General features: G+C 39.4%; 1 protein-coding gene across 1 annotated transcript in view; it reads left to right on the forward strand.

Annotated features, from left to right (window-relative positions):
- Positions 1-10,853, forward strand: part of CYBRD1 (cytochrome b reductase 1) — a 36,163-nt gene extending 25,310 nt beyond the window's left edge. The window contains exons 3-4 of the mRNA XM_065931755.1: positions 6,155-6,309; positions 6,867-10,853. Of these exons, the coding sequence (XP_065787827.1) occupies positions 6,155-6,309; positions 6,867-7,167 (456 nt within the window). The 3' untranslated portion in view covers positions 7,168-10,853. The remainder of the gene's footprint in view (positions 1-6,154; positions 6,310-6,866) is intronic.
- Positions 10,854-14,703: the final 3,850 nt, after the last annotated feature.

Consider the following 14,703-nt stretch of genomic DNA (forward strand, 5'->3'; position numbering starts at 1 on the left):
TCCTATTCTCCTGCCTCATCTGAGATTCCTAAGATTCTTATTGTTTTGAATGATTCTTACTGTTTTCTCTTATTTCTTTCAGGGTTTATCTGGTGTGTCTCTTATAATCCCGTAAAGCTCAATGATATAAGTAGGTGGGACATCAGAAATTTGCTTCAGGACCCCATTTAACTCTGTTGAAAAATACTTATCCATTTTTCAACAGAATTAAATACCTATTATGCATTGGCTACCTGTCTAACTTGTGGGGGATACATTATTTCACAAGACAAGCATGGACCCAAAGAGACATGCTTAGAAATCAAAGGAAATAGTGATTAATATAAACTATAAGTCTTTATCTTATAAATTTGCATAATTTGGAACACTTTTAATCAAAGATAAGCATCCTGTAATTTTTGTTCCTTTCCTTTTAAAAATAACTTGATGTTGGAAAAAAAATGTTTTCATAGCAAAAGTAAGACTTAGGAGAGCAAAATCACCCTGGAGTCCTGTAAGTCTGATGTCCCATCTACTTAGATCATTGAGCTTTATGGGATTATAAGAGGATACACAATATAAATCCTGAAAGAAAAAAGAGAAAACAGTAAGAATCATTTAAAACAATAAGAATCTTAGGAATTTCAGAAGAGACAGGAGAATAGGACTATGGAAAAATATATATTTCCGTGAATTAGTCACAGAAAAGATAGTGTGACTTACTCATAGAAATATATTTGTCCTAAATCCTTGGCAGTCACTCACCTGAGCCCCATTTTTGTATAGAAAGTACAACCTATACATGAGGATGCTTCCCCTTTGATATTAATACTGAAAAAATCACTAAAGAGCACTGCAGGAGGATTAGGAACACTCTGAACCACCAAGGAGGACTCTCTGAACCATTTCTAATGTATTCAGGCATTTGTGGCATTAATGAAAAATAACATATGCAAACCAGCCTATAAAATGCATTTTCAGTTACTTTCCATTCATTACTATTGCCTTTATGCTGATTCTACATGTGTTTCAGGGCGTCAAACCCCTTCTGTTTTCATTCCTCTGTATCCCCCATTAGTCCTTTGATATCAATCAGGAAAAAGGAACAGTGATGCTAGTGTTTCTTCTCATTCTTCTCTCTTCTCATAGTTGTTTTGTTGGGTGGTAGATCCCAAAGAGATAGCTGAAAAAAAAAAAATCCCTCTAAACTCAGTGGTCATTAAGTCATCTTTATTTTCTGGAGGAGAAGTGATTACTTAATGGGCAGGGGTGTGGGACAACAAAACAAGCTGTGAAAGCATTAACAGACTTCAGTTTCTGTAAGAATCTTATTGTCTTCACTGCAGAGAAATATCCCAATAAGGATTTAATTATTGAGGAGATGGAGAGAATTTTCTGCAGAACTCATTTCTTCCTCATTAAAAAAAAATTGTCATGTTTTTTCCACATAGCTTTCTTTAGGTTGTACTGACAAAATGTGTCCTATTGTACTTAGATTTAGTGACTTAAAAAAATCTTTTACTTCCTTTCCTACTTGACAATCTTACGGAAACTGATAAGAACAATTAAGTATCAGAATGTTCACTGTAGCCTTATTAATGGCAGCAAAAAACTGAAAACAGAAATGTCCATTAATAGGGAACTGAATAATTTGTTAGTCTTAAAATATTAGCCATTAAAAAGAATAAACTAGATAAACATGAACTGATATGAAAAGATCTCCAAGATATACTGTTAAGATAAAAAAGCAATATACAGAACAAATATGTACAATAAAACCCCACTTATATTTTAAAAAACTCCCTCTTTCTCACTCTCTCTAAAAAAAATTTTATCAAAATATAGTTGATTTACAATGTTGTGTTAATTTCAGGTATACAGCAAGATGATTCAGTTATATGTAAGTATATGTGTGTGTGTGTACACACACACACACACACACACACACACACACACACACGTGCTGTGCTGTGCTAAGTCACTTCATTCGTGTCCTACTCTCTGCGATCCCATGGACTGTAGCCCGCTAGGCTCCTTTGTCCATGGGATTCTCCAGGCAAGAATACTGAAGTGGGTTGCCATGCCCTTCTCCAGGGGATCTTCCTGACCCAGGGATCAAACCCACATCTCTTACATCTCCTGTATTGGCAAGGGGATTTTTTTTTTTACCACTAGCGCCACCTGGGGAGATGCACGCGCATGCACACACACACACATTCTTTTTTTAGATTCTTTCCATTTTAGGTTATTACAAAATAATGAGTATAATTCCCTGTGCTATACAATAGGTCCTTGTTGGTTATCTATCTTATGTATAGTAGGGAGTATGTTTGAATCCCATCCTCTTAATTTACTCCTCCCCACCCTTTAACCGTTGGTAACCATAAGTTAGACAAGGCTGTGGTCCTTGTGATCAATTGGCTAGTTTTCTGTGAGTATGGTTTGAGTGTGCCTGCCCTTTGATGCCCTCTCGCAACACCTACCGTCTTACATGGGTTTCTCTTACCTTGGACGAGGGGTATCTCCTCACGGCGCCCCTCCTGACCTTGAACGTGGAGTAGCTCCTCTCGGCCCTCCCGTGCAGCCGCCACTCCTTGGACTGGGCTAGCTCCTCTCCGCGGCCGCCCCTGACCTCAGACGTGGGGTCGCTCCTCTTCGGCCCTCCTGCACCGTCGCAGCCTGGCGCTCTCATTCGCCGCCCCTTGCCTAACTCAAGGAAACTAGGCCATGCCATGTGGGGCCACTCAAGACAGTCAGGTCATGGTGGAGAGGTTTGACAGAATGTGGTCCCCTGGAGAAGGGAATGACAAACCATTTCAGTATTCTTGCCTTGAGATCCCCATGAACAGTAAGAAAAGGCAAAAAGATAGGACACGGAAAGATGAACTCCCCAGGTCAGTAGGTGCCCAATATGCTACTGGAGATCAGTCGAGAAATAATTCCAGAAGAATGAAGGGATGGAGCCAAAGCAAAAACAATACCCAGTTGTGGATGTGACTGGTGATGGAAGCAAGGTCTGATGCTGTAAAGAGCAATATTGCATAGGAACCTGGAATGTTAGGTCCATGAATCAAGGCAAATTGGAAGTGGTTAAACAGGAGATGGCAAGAGTGAACGTCGACATTCTAGGAATCAACAAACTAAAATGGACTGGAATGGGTGAATTTAACTCAGATGACCATTATATCTACTACTGTGGGCAGGAATCCCTTAGGAAAATGGAGTAGCCATCATGGTCAACAAAAGAGTCTGAAGTGCTGTACTTGGATGCAACCTCAAAAATGACAGAATGATCTCTGTTTGTTTCCAAGGCAAACCATTCAATATCATGGTAATCCAAGCCTATGCCCCAACCAGAAACACTGAACAAGCTGAAGTTGAATGGTTCTAGGAAGACATACAAGACCTTCTAGAACTAACACCCCCAAAAGATGTCCTTTTCATTATGGGGGACTGGAATGCAAAAGTAGGAAGTCAAGAAACACCTGGAGTAACAGGCAAATGTGGCCTTGGAGTACAGAATGAAGCAGGGCAAAGGCTAATAGAGTTTTGCCAAGAGAACACACTGGTCATAGCAAACACCCTCTTCCAACAACACAAGAGAAGACTCTACACATGGACATCACCAGATGGCCAATACCCAAATCAGATTGATTATATCCTTTGCAGCCAAAGATGGAGAAGCTCTATACAGTCAGCAAAAGCAAGACCAGGAGCTGACTGTAGTTCAGGTCATGAACTCCTTATTGCCAAATTCAGACTGAAATTGAAGAAAGTAGGGAAAATCACTAGACCATTCAGGTATGACCTAAATCAAATCCCTTATGACTATACAGTGGAAGTGAGAAATAGATTTAAGGGACTAGATCTGATAGAGTGCCTGATGAACTATGAACAGAGGTTTGTGACATTGTACAGGAGACAGGGAGCAAGACCATCCCCATGGAAAAGAAATGCAAAAAGGCAAAATGGTTGTCTGAGGAGCCTTACAGATAGCTGTGAAAAGAGGAAAAGCGAAAAGCAAAGGAGAAAAGGAAAGATATTCCCATTTGAATGCAGAGTTCCAAAGAATAGAAAGGAGAGATAAGAAAGACTTCCTCAGCGATCAATCCAAAGAAATAGAGGAAAACAACAGAATGGGAAAGACTAGAGATCTCTTCAAGAAAATTAGAGATACCAAGGGAACATTTCATGCAAAGATGGGTTCAATAAAGGACAGAAATGGTATGGACCTAACAGGAGTAGATATTAAGAAGAGGTGGCAAAATACACAGAAGAACTGTACAAAAAATATCTTCATGACCCAGATAATCATGATGGTGTGACTCACACTCACCTAGAGCCAGACATCCTGGAATGTGAAGTCAGGTGGGCCTTAGAAAGCATCACTGTGAACAAAGCTAGTGGAGGTGATGGAATTCCAGTTGACCTATTTCAAATCCTGAAAGATAATGCTGTGAAAGTGCTGCACTCAATATGCCAGCAAATTTGGAAAACTCAGCAGTGGCCACAGGACTGGAAAAGGTCAGTTTTCATTCCGGTCCCAAAGAAAGGCAATCCCTAAGAATGCTCAAACTACCACACAGTTGCACTCATCTCACTCGCTAGTAAAGTAATGCTCAAAATTCTCCAAGCCAGGCTTCAGCAATACATGAACCATGAACTTCCAGATGTTCAAGCTGGTTTTAGAAAAGGCAGAGGAACCAGAGATCAAATTGCCAACATCCACTGGATCATTGAAAAAGCAAGAAAGTTCCAGAAGAACATCTATTTCTGCTTTATTGACTATGACAAAGCCTTTGACTGTGTGGATCACAATAAACTGTGGAAAAATCTGAAAGAGATGGGAATACCAGACCACCTGACCCACCTCTTGAGAAACCTGTATTCAGGTCAGGAAGCAACAGTTAGAACTGGACATGGAACAACAGACTGGTTCCAAATAGGAAAAAGAGTATGTCAAGGCTATATATTGTCACCCTGCTTATTTAACTTATATGCAGAGTACATCATGAGAAACGCTGGGCTGAAAGAAGCACAAGCTGGAATCAAGATTGCTGGGAGAAATATCAATAACCTCAAATCTGCAGATGACACCACCCTTATGGCAGAAAGTGAAGAGGAACTAAAAAAACTCCTAGAAAGTGAAGGAGGAGAGTGAAAAAGTTGGCTTAAAGCTCAACATTCAGAAAACTAAGATCATGGTATCTGGTCCCATCACTTCATGGGAAATAGATGGGGAAACAGTGGAAGCGGTGTCGGACTTTATTTTTTTGGGCTCCAGATTAATTTTTTTGGGTACCATCACTGCAGATGGTGATTGCAGCCTTGAAATTAAAAGGCGCTTACTCCTTGGGAGGAAAGTTATGACCAACCTAGATAACATATTAAAAAGCAGAGACATTACTTTGCCAACAAAGGTTCATCTGGTCAAGGCTATGGTTTTTCCAGTGGTCATATATGGATGTGAGAGTTGGACTGTGAAGAAAGCTGAGTGCCAAAAAATTGATGCTTTGAACTGTGGTGTTGGAGAAGACTCTTGAGAGTCCCTTGGGCTGCAAGGAGATCCAGCCAGTCCATCCTAAAGGAGATCAGTCCTGCATGTTCATTGGAAGGACTGATGTTAAAGCTGAAACTCCAATACTTTGGCCACCTCATGAGAAGAGTTGACTCATTGGAAAAGACCCTGATGCTGGGAGGGATTGGGGGCAGGAGGAGAAGGGGACGACAGGGGATGAGATGGTTGGATGGCGTCACTGACTCGATGGACATGAGTTTGAGTAAACTCTGGGAGTTGGTGATGGACAGGGAGGCCTGGAGTGCTGCGATTCATGGGGTCACAAAGAGTCGGACACAACTGAGCGACTGAACTGAACTGAACTGAACCATAAGTTTGTTTTCTACGTCTGACTCACTTTCTCTTTAAACACACACACACATATGCTTGTTTAGTCATAGAAATTTTGTGAAAAACTGCTTGAGAAACTGATAGTAGGTGTTACTTTTGAGTAGAACTAGAATGGGGAAACTTTTCATTTTATGCCCTTGGTTCTAAATGAAATGTTTTGTCATTGTGCACATATTGCTTCTCTAATAATAATTTTAAAACAGTTAAAACTTAATTAATTGATAACCTCTGAATTAATTGATAACCTCTGAATTTTTTGATGTTCAGCTTCTCCTAGGTTTTTTTGTCTTTCTGCTTCCTTGGGCTCCACTTTCTCTCCGAGCACTTCTCATGCCCATACACGTTTATTCCGGACTTTTCATCTTTGGAACAGTGATTGCAACTGTACTTATGGGATTGACTGAGAAGCTGATTTTTGCATTGTAAGTTTCATAGTTTTCCTAACTGCAATTCTTCAGCTACAAAATATTAAATACTTGTTCATTGGATAAATATAAATGGGACAACATTTTTTAAATGATGAAAGTAAAAAATTTAAATATTTATTTTTTAAAATGTGTTTTACATGTAATACAGCATTAAAAATGCTTGAAAGAAAAACCAAACAGTCCAACAAATTGTACCACTCTTACAAAACTACCTTTGAAGTTCTGCATGCTCTTTCAATTGTTTTGATATACATGTTTTTATATTAACTGTAATTATGATATACCTACATTTTTGTATCATCCTTTTTTTAAATTTTAAGTGGTACAGGTGTTTTAGATGCTATATTATTTTCATACTTTATGAAATTTTTAAGTTTCATACTAATCCACTGAATGAATTATATGAATTTCTTAATATCAAGCTTTAAGGGAATTTATGTTGAATTTACACACTGTACCAGTGTGCCTTTTGAGCAAATAAATTCAAGACTGTTTGGCATGTTGCTGTATCACCCTGTTTGTAACTGGACATACTCTCTCTTTTTCTATAGGAAAAGTCCTGCATACAGTTCATTGCCACCAGAAGGTGTTTTCACAAACACCCTTGGCCTTCTGATTCTGGTGTTTGGGGCTCTCATCTTTTGGATAGTCACCAGACCGCAGTGGAAACGTCCTAAAGAACCAAATTCTGTCCTTTTTCAGCCAAATGGAGGTGCTCCAGAGGGAGTGGAAAGTTCCGTGGCCATGAACTTTGGCAACGTGGACAAATCAGATTCGGAGTTAAACAATGAAGCAGCAGCAAGGAAAAGAAACATCACCCTTGATGAGGCTGGACAGAGATCCACCATGTAAAATGGGGTAGCAATGTAGCTATATAACTCCAGTTTAAAAAACTAGCTTTCCAGTTTAGCTTCTCCTCTTTACCCATGAGATGATTGAGGTTCACAGAGTCAATATTTATTCTAATCAGAAAATAGGATGTCTTCAAAGTGTTTATATTGAGGCTTATGAACTTACCCAAATTGAAAGGGAGATGATCAATGTAAATATTAATAACAGTAGATATAAATTGTGCTTATATTACCTCTTTCTCGTTGAGGACCAAAGCATTTAGCACAGTGCCTTGCATAGAACAAATGATCAAAATGTGTCTACAGTGGGTAAATCTGATAAACTGGCAGCTTCCCTGGCCTCTAATCATGTAGTCATTTTCTGTTTATTCTGGGAATCCAGTTATAAAGTTTTAGAATCAGATCATGAATATCTGGCATAGAGTTAATGCTACACCGGTATCATGACTAGAGCCCAGAAAAAAATGTAGGAAAGGAACTGGCTCCCTTTCCCCTGTATCTGCCCTTTGCTCCCTCCCCAGCTGGTTTGTCCTTAGATTGGCCCTGGAGACCAGGGTTTATTTTAGGGCACTTTGGAGCAGTGACAGGACTGTAGGTAGCTGAAGGTCTCCTCTGGTAGGACTTAGAAGGTTTTCCAAATTGACTTAATCCCAAGGCTTCCTTGGATTTGGTGTACTTTATGATCCAGATTCCAAACCTAATTATGATGAGAATATACCTGAATACATAGGCAGTATAAACTGCTCTATGATCCTCAAAAAACACTTTCCCCCAGTTTCTGGCATTTTAAACATGGAACTCACTAAGTGCCAGTACTATCCTAAGCACTTTATAAATCTTAGCTCATTCAATCCTCAGATATCACTTTTGCAGTAGGCACCATTAAAATCTCCATTTTACAGATGAGAGATCTGAGAGAGGTTAGTAACCTGCCTGAAGGTCACAGAGCTAATGAGTAGTGAAACTGAGACTCCAAAACTGGCATTTTGGCACCTCAGGTCAGTCCATGATTCACTATGTTGTTGTCTTCATGCGTGCATCCTAAGTCGCTCAGTCGTGTCTTTGCGACCCTATAGACTGTAGCCTGCCTGGCTTCTCTGCGCATGGGGTTCTCCAGATAAGAATCCTGGAGTGGGTTGCCGTTTCTTTCTCCAGGGGTTCTTCCCAACCCAGGGAGTAAACCCAGATCTTCTGCATTGCAGGTGGATTCTTACTGTCTGAGCCACTAGGGAAGCCCATGCTAATTTACACCTGTTTTGACCCCCCTTGGGTAAACCTCATTTGGTGGGATGCAGTAGAGTTTTCAAAATTTACCTTCTGGCTCTGTTTACAAGGCAGATTTCTCAAATAAACAAGGAAGAGTGAAGTGAAAGTGAAGTCGCTCAGTCGTGTCCAACTCTTTGGGACCCAGTGGACTGTAGCCTAGCAGGCTCCTCTGTCCATGGGATTCTCCAGGCAAGAATACTGGAGTGGGTTACCATTTCCTTCTCCAGGGGATCTTCCCAACCCAGGGATTGAACCTGGGTCTCCCGCCTTGGAGGCAGACACTTTAACCTCTAAGCCACCAGGGAAGTCCAAGGAAAAGGGCCTACCCTTACCTGGAGATTCACCATAGGCACCCTGCCACTGCCAACACGCCGTGGCTTACCTTGATGCCCCTTTGATGTTAAAATTGTGTCTTGGTAATAAAGAGAGGTTTAGGCAAGAACATCTATAGCTTTCAAAGTTCATCAATTATAATTTTGGTTCTTGAGAATCTTAGCTGCTAAATAGCTTTGGGTTTGGAGGTAGGAGAGATGAACTTCACGGAGAGATTAACTTCATGGTCTGCCCTTCCCCAGGGGCAAAAGCTAGAGTCCTTCCTGATTTGGGTGGAATTCTAGCCGGGGGTATCTCGTGTTTTGGGTTCTCAGTAGTGAATTGAGACTCAAGAGATGACAGTTTTCATGCATGAGATCTCTATCTAGGCTCTGAGCTGACTTAAAACCTAGAGTGGTGCCTATGCTGAAGCAATGCATTTTATCTGAGGGTTGCTTTTTGGTTTCCCTGCAATTTTAAACTGTTTCTACCAAATAAACAATGTTTTTGGTGTTTAGCAAATTTCCTTTTAGGGTAACTTTTAATTATGCCCATAGAATGAGTACGAGCTAGTCTCCATCACATCCCTGAAGTTTGATGATCATCATTTGAGTTGCTCGCCAAAACACTGTTGTCTTCTTCATTCTGTTTCCAAAATTTTGGCAATAGTCATAGGGATCACCAGTGCCCAGCCCAGTGCCTGGCATATGCGTATGCGATATGCACATAAATTCAATAGAAGTAGAGCCTGCTGCAATTTGGGTCCTAAGTGGAAGGAGGTATTGAATTGTCACACAGAAACATATTTTGGTAATTGGATGTTTCATTACATAGAGGTGCACAAAATTCCAGGTATTTGGTGGGGGGCAAGGGCTTAATGACCACCCCAAGGATTGAAGCTGCCATTCCATTTCATACAGGCCAGGAAAGAGAAAATGAAAAGCTAATTATGGCACTAGACTGTGTTGCTCCCTTGAGAAGTATTGGAGCACTCCTCATCTCAGCCCTTTATTTTATCCCTCTTGTGGGCTAATGTGAGGTTCATCTTACAGATATTATAGGAACTTCTTTTCTTTCTTTTTCAACCTTTGTGAAAACAATGCATAGTAAAATATATGTAGAAAACCTTTCTATTTGAGATTATTTTAATGGACCTTTTATTCTAATGATAATTATACCTTTATCTTTCAAAAGCTGGTATTTCCTACCTAAAGCATCTCCCCCCAAAATATCTCATTAAAAAGTCCACAAAAAGAATATGGGAGAAGAAAGCCTTAGGTATCAATTCCAAAACAGTGATTGAAATCTTACCAAATAATTATAGCTTATATCATCTACAGAGATGGTCTGGCTTGCCTTACCCCATAATCTAATTTCAGGAAAAAAAGCTTTATTTTAACACGCATCTAAATCAACACTAAAGGCTTTTGTCTCGAAGGGTTTATTGAGAAACTCAGACGATTATGCTTTTTGAATTTATGTTATCAAAAGTGTACAGCTTCCTGTGCTCATTATGTCAAACTGAATCCACCCTCAAGGTCCCTCCCTCCCTTTCCTCTCCTGGTTTCATTTAAGCTGTGTAGGTTAGAAACAGCAGCTCAGACCTTATGATCAAATGACAAAGGAGGTAATTGCACTTTATAAGGAATACTGACAAGTGATTTTTGTTTTCTGAAGGACAAAATAAAGAGGATGTCTTGCTTTTAATTAGGCTCTTTCCCTGCTGAGTTGGAAATTCCAGTGCAAAACTGATTGACCGAAACTGCCAAATCTGAAAGCCTGAAGTAAAGCTTTTTGCTAATTTTATTGAAGCATGATGGAATTTTTATCTTTGTATGTCCTTTTTTAGATAACTCAGACAGAAAACTGTAACTGCTTGCTGTCTTCGAGCTACACATAGGAAAGTATAGAAGAATGAAAATTTCTTTATCTCCCACAAAGTACCTGAAAACTTTAAGTGGAAAAGATTTCTCTGTTTAAATCTACCTTTTTAATCTCAATACATTTATGCAAAAATGTTAAATAGCCTGGATATTTTATAATTTTGTAGAAAAAATATGCATCTATTTTTTTCTTTTTATATAGTAATAAAAGTTATTTTGGAAGCTATTTGTGTATATTATGATTTATCTAGAATATTATGATTTATCTAGATAAGAAGTTGTAGACATTGTTCAGAAAGTCTTTCCCAGGTCTTTTTGTTAGTTTTTCAATAGGGAAGAATTTTTTTTTTAAGTTTTGTGAAATGGAATATCAGTAAACAAGGATGTAACAGCCATCAGCGATTTCGGGCCTCCAAATGTGAATGAAGTCTCCCAAGGGGGAAAACAATCCCATACATGCCTCCATGCCCCCTATGGTGATTGCCGAGGAGCTAGGTGGGAGTCGGGAGAGGGGGCAGGGAGAAGTCAAAAAACAGATAACAGATGCTGACCCAGATAGCTGAGATGCATATGAAAGGAATGACTTCAAAAATCCCAGACTCTTGCTTCTTCACATACATTGAAGAATGCTAAATTGCTTACCTTGCTATCTGGTTTTCCTTACTTAACAATAATCTTTGATGTTCAAACCGCCTGTCCCCTTTGTTACAAACTTGTATGTAGCCTGACTCCCTCCTCCTCGGAGCAGTCCCTCAGGTCTACCTGAGATCCTGCCTCCCGGACTTGAAGTTCTAAGATTTTCCCACCGAATAAAACACTCTCTGCTTTCAGGTTGTAAACTAATTTTTTAGTCGACAGTTTGTTTATTATTGAAAATGCTGTCAGATTTCTCTATACCGTGTACTCTGAGTACACGGTATATAGTGCCAGAAGGATCAGAGACTGTTTCAAAACTGTCATGGTGTTTTCCTCCATGTAGGATCTGAGCTGGCACCATACTCTGTAATATCGAAAGTGAAGTCATTCAGTCGTGTCCAACTCTTCTCGACCCCATGGACTGCAGCCTACCAGGCTCCTCCGACCATGGGATTTCCCAGGCAAGAGTGCTGGAGTGGGGTGCCATCGGTAGGCAATCAAAGCAGATGCAGTGTAAGTTAGAAAAAGAACTGGGTTAAGAGACTTCCTTTGTTGGTCCAGTGGCTAAGACTCCACGCTCCCAGTGTGGGGGAGCCTGGGTTCAATCCTTAATCAGGGAACTAGATCTCACATTTCACAGCTACAGATTCTGCTTATCCCTACTAAGACCCCTGGCTCAGCCAAATAAATAAATATTTTAAGAAATAATAAAACTGCCAGTTATTACAGAACTCTGTGTTTATAGTAACTTTTTCTCGAGCCTTCCCAGGTGGTGCTAGTGGTAAAGACCCTGCCTCCTGATACAGGAGACACAAGAGACACAGGTTTGATCCCTGGGTTGGGAAGATTCCCTGGAGGAGGAAATGGCAATCTACTCCAGTATTCTTGCCCAGAGGATCCCATGAACAAAGGAGCCAGGTGGGCTATAATCCATGGGGTCGCAGAGTTCGGACATGACTGACCAACTGAGCACACACGCACAATCTTTGAGAAAACACATAATTCATTATGGGTGAAAAGTTGGATTTTTTTTTCCACACCAAAAAAGATAATTAGCATCTGAGCAGTGTCAATATTCATTGAATCTTAATTTAACTGCTCATTTAGTTTTTTCACCTACTTCTTGTCTCCTGAGAAATGTTAATGGTATATTATGTTGCGTAGGTGTAATAACACTGTAATTGTGAATGTCCTATTATGCAATAGAACCATGATATTGTGTGAATTGAATTTGTATAAGTTATATATTTTGTCACCGATTTACATTATCAATTTCAGGCATACCATATTTCATTTCAGATTGATCTTAATTGGCAAGTACTTTTGACATTTTTTAAAATATATGACTCAAGCACATTGTCATGTAATTTTATATATATTAGCTCATTCAGTTTAATTTGCAAGTGGTCTAGACATGTCACAGTGCCCACCATGCCCTGGCCCTTCCAGGCAGCTCCATTTTACTGACCACACACAACCTGAATTTCCTCTGTCACAATTAATTATACATATTATTATAAGTCCACAATATAATGTTAACAGTTTTGTTTTATATAATCATAAGTATTTTAAAGAAATGAAGATGTACTACATTCATGTTGCTTAGACCATATTTCAAATTAAAAATCTTATGGAAGAAAGAAAGAAATGCAGAAGTAGTTTTCCAGTGTTTGTCATCCTCTCCTGAAGTCTTAAGTTTCCATCCGGCATCATTTACCTCATCCTGAAGAACTTCCTCTAGTAATTCTTTAGTGCGGGTCTGCTGATGATAAATTCTTGTTTTCATTTTTCTAAAATTAGTCTATATAATTTTCATTTTTGAAAGATATATTCCCTGGGTGTAGAATTCTGGGTTGACAGATTTTTTCATTTTGACACCCTAAAGATGTTATTCTACTGTGTTTTGGCCTCAGTAACTCATGATGTTTAGACAGTAGGTAGGGGAGTTCCCTGGTGGTCCAGTGGTTAGGACTCGGCCCTCTTGCTGCTGGAGGTGGGTTTCAGCCCTGGGAACTCAGATCCTGCACGTTGTATAATAGAGCCAAATAAAAAAGATAGTAGTAAGCAGTAGTCAGTTGTATTATTATTTGCTTGTATGTAATGTGTTTTTTAGTTTCTGGCCATTTTCAAGATTTTCTCTTTACCTTTGGTTTTGGCAGTTTAATTATGATATACTCAAGTGTATGCTTTTTTAAAAAGTTGTACTTTAGGCTTACTGAGCCTCTTGAATCTATAAATTTATGTCTCTACCAAACTTGGGGCATTTTTAGCCATTGTGTCTCCGAATATTTTTCTGCCCCATTCTCTCTTCTTTTTCTGGAACTCCATTTACAATGTGTTTGAGCTTTTGATATTGCTCCCAGGTCACTGAGGCTCTGTTCATTTTTTTAAATTATATATATTTTTAGTAAGTAAGAATTCAAGTCAGCGAATGTTTCTGTATTTTATATTCCCTCTTCTTCTACTTAAAAAAAAACTTATAGTTTTGAAATGATATAGGCTCATAGGAAGTTGCAAAGATGGTACAGAGTTATCATGGACTTTTGACCCAATATGCCCCAATGATTATATCATGCATAAATATGTGTGCGTGCATGCGTGCTAAGTCGCTTCAGTCATGCCCAACTCTTTGCAGCCCTCTGGACTGCAGTCCACCAGGTTCCTCTGCCCATGGGATTCTCCAGGCAAGAATACCTGAGTGGGTTGCCATGCCCTCCTCCAGGGGATCTCCGCAACCCAGGGATCATACCCGGGTCTCCTGCGACTCCTGCATTGCAGGCAGATTCTTTACCACTGAGCCAGCGGGAAAGCCCTTGCATAAGTATAGTATAATATAAATCTGGCAACGGTGCAATGCGAGTTTATAGTTCTGTGCCTCTTTATCATGTATATATTCATGATACCACCACCACAATCAAGATCCAGAAGTACTGCATCACCACAAAATTCTCTCACAAAACTCTTATTTTCACATTTACTTCCTCTTCCCCACACCATTTATATTCTCTTCCCCCACCCACCAAATTTTATTATGGTTGTCTTAAGTATTTCCTCTACCTATTGAGAATCACATCAGACAGTATATAACTTTTGATTCAACCATCAAACAAAGTTTAGAAGACTCAAGATCAGGAAGAAATCTATTGCATTTTCCATATATATTAATATTTACTCTCTCCTTTGTTATTCCTTTCTTTCCAATGTTCCGAGATTTCTTTCTTTTTTAGCAAACACTCTATCTCCATTCCTTTAGGGCAGGTCTTCTCACAACACATTCTTAGTTTTTATCTTAGAATGACCTTATTTTCTCTTCATTCTTGAAGGATATTCTCAGTGAATATTGAATTCTGGGTTCACAGTTTTTTCTTTCAGCACTTGGAGAATGTTATCCCATTCCTTTCTGGCCTCTATGTTTTCTGATGAGAAATCTGTGGTCATTT

This window comes from Muntiacus reevesi, chromosome 3 (assembly GCF_963930625.1).
Source record: "Muntiacus reevesi chromosome 3, mMunRee1.1, whole genome shotgun sequence".
NCBI lineage: Eukaryota > Metazoa > Chordata > Mammalia > Artiodactyla > Cervidae > Muntiacus > Muntiacus reevesi.